This window comes from Amphiprion ocellaris, chromosome 11 (assembly GCF_022539595.1).
Source record: "Amphiprion ocellaris isolate individual 3 ecotype Okinawa chromosome 11, ASM2253959v1, whole genome shotgun sequence".
NCBI lineage: Eukaryota > Metazoa > Chordata > Actinopteri > Pomacentridae > Amphiprion > Amphiprion ocellaris.
In genome coordinates, this window is record NC_072776.1 from 1,991,213 (window position 1) to 2,003,224 (window position 12,012).

General features: G+C 39.3%; 1 protein-coding gene across 2 annotated transcripts in view; it reads right to left on the reverse strand.

The window, feature by feature from the left end:
• Nucleotides 1–8,540, reverse strand: part of dcbld2 (discoidin, CUB and LCCL domain containing 2) — a 26,699-nt gene extending 18,159 nt beyond the window's left edge. For both annotated transcript variants that reach the window (XM_035951205.2, XM_023276742.3), the window contains exons 1-3: nt 8,209–8,540; nt 4,250–4,474; nt 1,882–2,019 (exon numbers count right to left, since the gene is read on the reverse strand). In XM_035951205.2, coding sequence (XP_035807098.2) covers nt 1,882–2,019; nt 4,250–4,474; nt 8,209–8,314 — 469 coding nt within the window. In that variant the 5' untranslated portion in view covers nt 8,315–8,540. The remainder of the gene's footprint in view (nt 1–1,881; nt 2,020–4,249; nt 4,475–8,208) is intronic.
• Nucleotides 8,541–12,012: the final 3,472 nt, after the last annotated feature.

The following is a 12,012-nucleotide window of genomic DNA, read 5'->3' on the forward strand; positions in this document are numbered from 1 at the left end:
TGCGTAAACTTGTACATGTGCGTATAATAGAGGGTGAATGCAAACGGCAGTCAAGAAAAGCAGAAAAGATGCTGTTTTTGAGTGGGTCGCATGTACAGGCGCATGCATTTTTGTTACGTTTATCACAGGGTGAAGGAAGGGACAATAAAACCACAAAATGTCATCAGTCTCTCAATTACTCTCACTTCCTCTTGCCCTTGTTTCTCAACCGGCTTCACGATGACTCTTCTCGCTTCCCAAAACATCTGTCTATCCTCCTTTTTCCTCCTCTCTGATTTCTTTTACCAGCCAAACTCCAGTTTAAACCTTCACAACACATAGGTTACACAGACAGGAACAATGCAGCGGATTGACATTTTCTAAACACAAATTAGAATCTGACTAAGCAGAGACTCGTCGCCCCCCTCTTCTCTGCTCGTCTGGTCTTTCATTTATGGAAGAAAAACAATATTGACACGGTGCCCACTAGCATGATCAACCCTGCACGCTGGAATTCCAGATATGTGGCTGATCAGAATATACCATTCACAGCAGAGCAGCTCCTTATCTGTGCTGTGTGTTTAAATATCTGAGCAAACACCACATCGTAAATGCTTCTCTCGTTTGGCCTCAAGTGCGGCTGCCACAAAACTGCACACACACAGTCCTCTATTATTGTTTTTTTTTTTTTTTTTTTTTTACTTTTTATGAGCTGTAAACACTGTTTTCTTACAGGATAATGAGAAATATATATCATCTCTACAATATACACAGACGACAAAAGACAAACTGAAAATAATAATAGTGGCACAGATCGGCACTTTACTCAACTGGAGACGATGGAAACAGTGGAAAATTAACCCAAACACTCAAAAAGAAAAACTTGAAAAGGATATCTAATTCAAAAGGGACCTGGGAAGGGACCTGATCTGAATTTATCCAACAACAAAGACACGTTACAGACAGCTTACACTCTGTCGGACTTCAAAAACACATTTCTTTAAGGCAAAACTATCAGAAATGTGGCTCTGGGGGTGGTGATGTTGGACAGTGAATCAGTCAGTGCATCAGTTTTATCTTTAGTCTGTTATTCTTTTGATTATTTTCTCGTTTAATCCATTTGATCTGTAAAATGTCCAAAAATGGTCCCAAAGCAACACAGTGAAGAGTCTTGTTTTGTCCACAAACCAAAGATATTCAGTTTTTTGTCACATAGCAGTCAATAAAGCAGAAAATATTCAGATTGAGGAAGCTAGAATAAGAGAATTTAGAACTTTTTCGATTTGCAAAATAACTGAGGATCAATTTAACAGTGGATAACTGATCAGTTATGTTTTACAGCTCTAGTCCACACTGACTTATTGTTGAAATTGGAGTTAAGTTTAAGACTTTCACTTAAACACAGAGTCAACTGTGGGTGTTAAATCATTTGTAATCTCCAATTATCAAGACTAAATATTCCAGCTGGGGGGAAAAAAGCATCCCAGCACAGGATGAAACCTTTTCCTAATATTTTTTACGAACCCATCTAAAAGCCCAAATTGCTGTCGTCGCTGTATTTAATGGTTTTCAAAGCTAACATATGGAGAAATATGATGTTTTCACACAACAGTAGTGATACTTTGCCAGCTTTTAGACAAACCCACATGTTACACGTCTGTGCACAAGTCTTTTCAGGATAATCATAATACCTCAGTAGTGTAAAAAAAGAAAAAGTGGTGGTGCAGAATCAAACAGCTGTAACTACAACAAACACATGCAATCTGTGAAGCAACCCTTACCCCGAGGGCCAAAACAGAAATCTAACCAGGCCCCAAACTGAGATCACATAATCACACAGCTGTCCCTGCAGGCTCGGGCCGACCCATCACTAAGAGACACACAGGTGAGCGACTTGGTTACCTGCATGTTCAGTGGTGGAGTAGGACAGGTAGAATCCATGTCCGGTGTGGTGGGTCCCACTCATGAACTGGACAGTGACCTGGTTGCCAGTGGACTCGATCAGCTCTTTAACCTTCAGACCCAAACCGCAGTACTTCACTGTTAGACAGACAGAGGACACAGAGTCTGGTTAGCTGTTTGCTTTAACTTAATGACAACTTGTGCACTAAGAAGCATGAATTATATCTGATTATAATTCAGCAACAATCCTTGATCAGTGGTTGCTAAAATATCCTCTTATATATTGTGGACACACTTCAATAAATAATAGTCTTCTGCCAAGGGATGCAAAATCTCATGTTTTAATTAAATTCATCAAATGTCAATAGATTTTCATGAACCATTTTTTTAGATTTTGGGCAGGGTTTCTGCATATCGAGTCAAATTTAATCCTTCAGGATCTCTTTACACATCATAAAATGTAATATAACACTTGCTTCATGGTGAAACTGAACAATTATTTATTATTAGATCACACTTTTAGCTACTTACTAGCAATATAGAACAACATTCCTAATGAAGCTTCTCACTCAGTGTCAGACACACACAATTTTTTTATTTTCCTTGCACAGTGTACATTTTTGCATTTCATGTTCATACCTTTCGACTTATGTTTAATTTTTAGGACATGTTTTTAAACTTTTACGCTCAATACAATAAAGTAGTTCCGATTCTGATAGAATTTGTTATTGTGACCTGGACTGATTAGCAGTACTAAACCTAAAAGATGGATTTAGGAATGAAAAATAAGCTCAGGTCAAACTTCCTATTGTCTTAGCTTAAAAGAGCTTTTAACCTCATAGACTTTCATCTGGCTGAATAAAGAAGATGAAAATAAAAAAGTCTGTTATTTTCCCATCTTTCATAGCTACAGATTTGACTGAAACCTCACAAAAAGGTGTGCATAGCACCTGGTTGGTTTTTGATTAGACTGTGAGCAGACTTTTTATTCATATTTAACACTAACCGTTGCCTTCTCCTGTTTAAATGACCCAAATTTGCCAGCAGTATATTAAATCAGCTGCAGCCATCGGCGCCAGGACATATCTTTACTTTAAAATATTCCACCCTTGGCTCAAAAACACGGTTGAGGTCAGGGAGAAATCTGAGCACAACTTTCTGTGTGACATGCAAGTTTCGCTGTAAAGAGGTTAGAACAGTGAGAGGTAATTTGTTCTCCAGTTTCCTGACTGAACCTACTTTCTTCTAATAACCAGGTGTTTTTTGTGCATGTATACATGGACACAGAGCAAACAGCACAAGCTAATGGGACATTTCTTAAGGAAAAAGTGTTTATAGTCACTCCAAACAGCTGCACTCGAGGGCGGAGGAAAGAACCAGTTGTCGTAGAGAAAGGGGAAATGTAATATGATTTAATTATGAGGATAATGGCAGTGGGTGTAAATGCTGGATTTTCGGTTTAAGGCATTTGTTGGACACTGACGCTCGATATGTAACATCAGAAAGGTGTGGAGGGAAGTGGCGTTCCAAAGTTATTTTACTATTTGACAAGCAGCTTTGATGGAGTACGCTGGTGCTTTAACAGAAGTCTTCAACGCATTTTCCACCCATCCATTTACTTCCTCTTATCCGGGGTCGGTCACGGGGGCAGCAGATGAAGCAGGTCGTTCCAGACGTCCCTCCAACCAGTAACGCTTTCCAGCTCTTCCTAGGGAATCCCAAGGTGTTCCCAGGCCAGATGAGATATACAATTCCTCCAGCGGTTCTGGGTCTACCCCGGGGTCTCCTCCCAGGAGGACGTGTTCAGAAAACCCCCAAAGGAAGTCTCCCTGGAGGATCTGAATCAGATGTCCAAACACCTCCACTGGTTCCTTTAGAGGTGAAGGATCAGCAGCTCTACTCTGAGCTCCCTCTGGATGTCTGAGCTTCTCACTCTATCTCCAAGACTGAGCCCAGCCACCCTAAGCTCATTTCAGCCGCTTATATCCATGATCTTGTTCTTTCAGTCACTACCCAGAGCTCATGACCATAGGTGAAGGTTGGAATGTAGATGGATGGTAAATTAAATCGAGAGCTTCTCCTTGCCGCTCAGCTCCCTCTTCACCACGACGGTTCGGTACAACACCCAACATTCCTGCTGACACCGCACCAATCCTTCTGTCCATCTCTCGCTCCATTTTCCCATCACTTGTGAACAAGATCCCAAGATACTTGAACTCTTTTGCTTGGGGAAGCAACTCCCCAACGCATTTTGTGCAATTGAATTTCAGATGACAACATTTTCATTTTGCAAAGAAATACTGTGAAAATTTCTCCTCAAAAATTAAAAAATTTCAAGTTCAGGTTAGTTGGTGCTTATCACTCTCACCAATCTCGCTCCTCTCTGGTCCGATGCCGTTGTAGAGGCGGAGGTAGTTGACCTGGCAGTCGCTGTCTTCTATGTCCAACGAGGCGAAGCGGAAGTGGATCCTCTTGCCACGAGGCACGCTGATCTCCCACTCGCACACCGTGTTGTTGGGGTACGTCCTCGGGTAACCCAGAGACGACAGAGTCCCGCTGCTCGGACCGAGCACACTGGGGCCACAGCCATCACCTGCAGGACAAACACAAAGACACAGGTTCAGGAAACACATACAGGGCAGGAGTCGACAAGGACAAACACAAAGCAGGGTTTCTGTTGATTTAACCGACTGATTCCTAGCATTTGTAATTTCACAACAACCACGTAAATTGGAAAGTAAGCAGTTAGTGTAAACAAAACCTGGACAGATTCTAGATTTCCGAAGTTAAAATAAGTAAATACAACCACTGCAGCAAACACACATCAAAAATGAATTATTCAGCAAATGTTAACAGCTCTAGTTAGTGTATATTTCATCCATAATGTCAAAAATCAGCATAACTTTGGGCACCCTGTTAGGTCAGCACCATTTCATATTCTTCAATGATGAATCTTCATTCAGTCTTCCTTGCAGATCACTTCAAGTTCTGAGATATTTTTAGGTCTTCTTGCAGCAAATGATCAAGATCTACCTACAGATTTTCAATAATCCTCAAGTCAGGGGTCAGTGAGGGCTTTTCCCAAAGCTTCAGCTTGTTTCTTGAAGCAGTTTGTGGTGTCTGCTTTAGATCACTGTCCTGTTGTACAAGCCAACTTCTACTTAGTTTCATCCCGACTGACTGTGTGACGTTTCCATCTGGGCTGATGTTTAGGAGAATCCGATCTTCTCTTTATCCCGCTGGCTGTCGAACAACCAGAAAGCAGAATGTTTCCACCTCCAGCTTCAACAGTTGTCACGCTGTTCTTTTCATCAAACACCTGCAAACACACCTGTGTAGGGCCAGAAAGCTCAACTTCTTTCCAAAACAACTGTGGTTTATCCAGATGTTGCTCTTCATACTCTAGACGATGACTTATGGGATGAGGTTGCAGGTAAGATTTCCTTCTGATGACTCCTCCAGGTTGGACCTGTTGGTGTATCAGACAGTGGAACGACGCACCACCTCCCCCGAGTCAGCCAAACCATCCTGCAGCCGCAAACATGCAGCTTTCTGTAAAAGTTTTCTGGCTCTTATTGCTCTCAATTTCCGGGTAACCATCACTGTCATGACTTAATGACATTTAAGACAGAGAAAAATTCCAACTAGAAGTGTTTCGATATCTTTTTATATCCATTCCTTGCTTTTTTCTACATCCACAGTCAGCAAGCAATCCAATCCAAAATCCAAATGAGTCAATTAAGGCCTAACAGGTAGAACAACGCTGAAATTGTTGCACATACCACAATTACTGTTTAATTTTTTCACTTTGTCATAAGAGTATGAAGCTAAAGTAACAGTCCTTTTACATTTAAAGACTGGGTTGTTTTAAATTTTTTTGCTTGCAGCAGCATATCTACTTCTTTTCAGTTAAAAATATAAAAAAAATCTACAACTGCTATGCTACTTTACTGTACCAAAGAGTTCCACTGTTATCCAAAAACAAGAATGAGACACACCGTTGCACATGTTACTTCTCTGGGATGAAGACGAGTACCAAAGTTATTCCCACTTACGTCCTGCTGCCGTGAAAACTCACCAGTACATAAAATATGTGTTAATCTGCAGCTCTAAATAATCCCCAACTAAAGTATTTCCTTCATTTTGCTCAAAAGTTCCACAATGTCAATTTACTCCTTATTTCTTTAAAGGAACCGATGTAGCAGCTGCATAGTTTTAAAAGATTAGCATTGTCCACACTGAAGGCCACAGACAGCATAAGGAAGTGAGAGACACTGACTGACATGTTGATGATTTGGTTTTCACTTTTGGACACTCATCATTTATTTATTTTTTTTAAACATGCTAGTACACCTGTCAACATTAAATTACAAACATTACTTTCATACAGTTCAATTTAATCATTGCTTCTTTTACCTGCTCTCATATGTTGTGTAAACGCTTGTTTACAGGTAATTACTGACGTGAATGCAGTTCATATCATAAGACTGTTTGTAGCCATAAATCATAGGGTTGGTGGTTTAATTCTCATTTATGCAGATGCTCTTGAGCAAGATGATGAACCTTAAATTGTTTGTGAAAGTAAAAGTTGTCTGAAACGGGAACAGAACAAATATATATATATATATATATATATATATATTCATATGCTATTTTTTCTATATTTTATATACACACATATATATACATATATGTATATATATATAGAGAGAAAAAATAGAACAAATGAGCAAAAATTTATTTTTATATATATATATATATATATATATATATATATATATATATATATATATATATATATATATATATATATATGGTTTATATATTTTTTATTTTTGCTTATTTTTTTCTATATTTGGGACTTAGTTAAAGAATTTAATAAGCAAACATGCCATTTATTCTCTAGTTCCAAGGGAATGCAACTTTTACTTTCCAAACAAAACTAAATATCTTAAGATAAACTTTAATAGGAGCAACTGGGTTTTTTTTGCCATTTACTGAAGATTTTTACAGCCAGCAGTTATTGAATGAAGAAAATAATAGATATTTCGATCAATAATTAAAGCAAGTTATATTTTGTCCTACTTTGGCTAACACTGTCTGCCAGATTAATAAAATCTAATGTGATTTTATAGACATTAAAATCGCCACATAAAACTGAAGAACAGACTATTTCATTTTATTAGTTATGCAGTTAATGATGGCATAAATCCAATCTGAGACCATTTAAGGGGTCTAAAAGCCAATTTAACAGCGATGATGACTTTTTTCTTGGTAATCAGAAGTGTGTTTTTGTGTGTGATGAGCTCGGAGCTGTCAGAAAGCACAGACACTGCATGTGTTGATGTTGTGGCTCTGAGATAACACTGAGCAGTCACGCTTTATGGTGCTAAGTGGATGTTCTGTGGGCCTGCAGTTATGTAAGAGCCCCTCAGTAGACATTATCCAGATGAACAAGACAAAAACAAAGCAGCTACCCTCAGCCTGACTCACAAATGTTACTGAACAACTGCATGCAGCTCAGCAGGAGTTCACATTACCTTCCTCAACTGGGCTCTCGGGGCCAGAAACCAGAAAGTCCCTTAATTCAACCTGAAATGAGCCCCTAACCTCTAATAGCACTGTTATTAACGTGAAATTGTGACTTATTTGAATTTAAAGTTATGACAAACTATGGAGTCCACGTGTTTACAGCCCACTGCCACCCCACCCCCAATCTCTCACCACCTGAGGTTAGCTGCAAACTCTAAAAATGCTAATTTATTGTGTTTAGCTACCATTTAGCATCCAGCAAACCGTGTCCAATCGGAATATATTCAGCTTCTTGTGATTTTATTGCTGGTTTCGTGGTGAAACTGCTCTACCTGGAACGAGAAACGAGGCCACAAGCTCCCAAATGTGTACTGCTGTCTCGTACACATAGCGGCTCAAAGCCAGACTCCGTTTAAAAACCGGGCGATTTAAAGATAACCGGCTCACCGGGGAGCAAAAATAAAGCAACAGACCACGACTTTGGACTTTTTACAAATCACTCAAAGCTACACGTTAATTCGGCGAACACACAACATGTTATTGTTTAGCTGGCTCGGTTTTTAGGAACCGGTTTGCCTGGTTTTACCGCACCGCATTAAAAAAACGCACCATGATGACGGGCGGCGGCGTAAAAGCGGCCGTTGACTCCACGTACACACACACACACACACACACACGGCCATGTAAGGTAAGTTCACCACAACAGCACCGTTAAAACGGCTAAACGTGTGTTTGCGGTGTAAAGCAGCGTGATCCGGGAACGGCTCGGTTCAACCCGGCTGTCATGGCACCAACCTTTCTGCGCTCGGCAGCCCTCCGTGGTGAGGATGAGGAGGACGGACAGGACGAGACCCCCGGCGGCCCCTGTCGGTCCCCTGCCCACCATTACCGCTCTGCCCATAGCAGCCTGCAGTCTGAATGCATACTGCTCGCTGCTGGACCGGCGGCACCGCTTCAACCTGTACCTGGGAAATAAAAATAGAAGAACAATAGCTTCCTCCAAAAGTTTTCCTCCCGAGTATCTCCTTCTTCTTCTCTTCCTTTTTCTTATCGTGTAGTTTAACAATCCAGTGGTTGGCGACACTCTCACTATGGAGGTAACTGCTCCTCCACTCACATCCAATCTGTGGAGCTACTTCCTCCACCCAGGCTCCTCCTCCTCCTCCTCCTCCTCCTGATCCGGGACCGGGATACCGGGAGTCCCCCAAGCGGTGTGAACGGGCCGTGATTTACCGTTGAGGTGCCAAAAAGTGATCCTCTGCCATAATGTCTTTGAGTTTTTGGAAAAGCGCTTTATAAATAAAATTTATTATTATTATAATGTGATCTCCTGCCATGAAGGGATCTTATGCCAAAAAGTGATCCTATGCTATAAACACAGACTGTATATAAAAGGGTTCCTCTGCAATGAAATCACAATTTTATGAATAATGTCCTCAAAAAGTATTCATTTTTGACAATTTGGTCAATATTTGTGCAATATTTCTCTGCAATGTTTATTTTGGTCTTTTAAGATGCGTTTTTACATAGTATTTTTTATATTGTATTTATGGTATTTTCGAGGATATCTGGATTCATAGCGTATTCCTGTTATACAAATATTTGTTAGAAAAAATCAAACAAAGCTAAAAACTTATGTCAGTTGTAGTTTTGTTTGTGAATTCCACTGTTTCTATGCTTGTCATACGTGAATCTAAAATACAGCAGCGTGCTGATAGATCAGGGGTGTCAGACTCATTCTAGTTCAGGGACCACATTAGGCCCAGTTTGATTTCAAGTGTGCCGAACCAGTAAAATCAGAGCATAATAGCCTTTAAATAACTACAAATCCAAATGTTTGCCTTTGTTTTAGTATTTAAAAAAAAGTACAAAAATGAGTTCAATTTCGACACTATTACGCCTTAGTTTATCATTTACGCATTACAACTTGCAGATCACAGTGTTTCCACAAAGGAACACAACATTTAGTCTCAGGTATCTGGAGCTGAACAATCTAGTATTTTACTTTTAGGTCAAAACAACTTGTCAAGGTCTAGAAAAATAATTAGAATCTACATTCATAACCACATATATGTAGTAATCCTGACCACCACACCATACAAATTAAATGGGAAGAAGATTCAGTTATCCCCCTGCCTGGTAAATGTATAAAATTTATACATAAAAAATACATAACAGTTGTGACCGTACAGAGGATAAAATTTAAAATATCAGTTACTTTTATTGAGAAATTGCAGTTAATGTCTCTGTAATTTTTACAGTTTACAAAGTCGTTTCACGGGCCGCATTGGACCTTCTGCCAGGCCGGTTCTGAGATGTTTGACACCCCTGTTATAGATGCTTAGTCTGGAGCATTATAGCTTGTTGAGTTTTTAACAGATGCTCTGTATGGTCATTTGCAGTTAGTTTTTCCCACACAGGAAGCTTAGCTTTATCTATTTTTCTAGTTTCAAGGCTTATTTAAGTCACGTCAAATTCATTTATGTCACAAAATTTACGTCATATGCCAGCCTCTATCCTTATACCCACTATTCCTACAAGGAGAACCTCCTCAAAATTACTTCTACAGGGAAAAATGGGTGAAATCAACAGAGGAGGATCCTTTTTCCAGGACGGACCGATATGCAAAAGACGTCATGTGTATGTAATAGACCAAAATAGCAAAATTACAATACGGAAAATCAGACTGACATTATATTACAGCGTTTGTTCCACTTGATTTTAGAAAGTCTGTGGCTTGATGTGGAAGTCTTCAACGTTACTGTGTACATACAGAATGCTACTATACTTATGTTTGTGTAGATTTATGTGTGATGTGAATATAGGGCATCTCACATTTCTGTCTATCGAGGGATAAATTGAGCTTTAACCCTCGTGTCGTCCTGCGGGTCAAAGTTGACCTGTTTTAAAGTTTGAAAATGTGGGAAAAAAATATATTTTCACAGTGAAACTTCTGATGTCCACATTTTCAACATTTTTGGGAAATCTTTGAACATTTTTTGGTGGAAAAAAAGAAATGTTAAAAATGTTTCTTAAGAACTTTCACAAAAAAATCAACCAAAATCCAGCGAATTTCACTGGATTTTGGTTGATTTTTATGTGAATGTTCTTACGAAAATATTAGAAGTTTTACTGATATATATGGAATCACTTTAGATATTTTTAGTTTTTTTGGAAGATTTTTACTAATTTTTTTGAAAATATTTACAAGAATTTTCTTGCCAAATTATTTTTTTTCTTTTAAATAAAACTTTTAAGAGAAACTTTCAAGGAATTATTGGAATTTTCTTCCTGAAGGTTTATCAAATTTTCAGAAATTTGGGGATTTTTTTTGCTTAAATTTTGAATTTTTTTCAGACAAAGAAACAATATTTTTTGGTGTCCGTAAATGAGGACAACAGGAGCGTTAAAGTAAATCATGCTATTAGATAGTGAGTTGTGTTGCAAGAAACATATTTCACTCCATAATATTGGCAAGTAAACTATACCTTCTCAAAAAATAGAAGTATTTTAGTGCATTGATGCAGCAGTAAACTGAGCCTCACTCTTGTGTTGTCGTCATTTCTGGGAATCCTGTTAAGGAGTCCTGTGTTTTCCTGGAACTCAGAGTGTATATTAAACATAAATATCTGTGTGAGATTTACCCATCTGCCCCACTCGTTATTACTCCGTGAATGTATTGTCTGTACACGTAAATCCGTCACAACTGAATCCACATCCTGGGAAACCCAATAATTAAAGAGCGACTGTTGAAAAAGACCCTGATTGCGACTGATTCATGGCTGGGTGGCACTCGTAAAACATCCAGGATTTGGCCGGACATTTCAGAATATCCTCAGAAACATGCTCTTATTATTGTTCTATAATACACCCTGACTTGGCAGAGAGCTTGGATGTGATGCAACTGTCAGAGTAACCAATAGCAACGCGTAGCAACAAACACAGTGTCTTAGCCTGTAGCCTCTGACTAATATGCTGGATGATTCAGACGTGTTTTTTGCTCTGGATGGATGGACCTGTGTGCGTGCGTGTGTGTGTGCGTGCGCGCGTGCGTGTGTGTGCACGTGTGTGTAAGTGTGTGTGTGTGTGTGTGTGTGTGTGTGTGTGTGTGTGTGTGTGTGTGTGTGCGCAGACTGAAGGCAGATGTCAGCCACTTAGTCATCTCATGCTGAAATTGTCCACTTCGATTCTCTCCCAGGTATACTCCTTGGACTCGCGTTATTCTTTTACGTTCCCCATCTGTATTTCTGTCACAATACATTTGCACGAGGGGGAATTCCAGCACATCCACAGCGGCAGGATTTTTACAAGTTCCCCCCAAAGCTCAATGCAGATAACATACTATAAGCAGTTTTATACATATAAACACATGTTCAGTCTGATTCAGCCCAGTGGAATATCCATGCAGCAAACTGCGTATTTTTAACCCATGTGTTGTGATGATATTTGTGTATTGTTTGGTTTCCCACAGACTCAAATGCCAATTGTAAAAACTGTACCTCTGATTTTAATAAGTAGTGATCCTTCCCTTTGCAGCAATATAGGCTTTCACAAAGCTAAAAATAAACAATAAATAAAATGCATGATTATTATACCAAA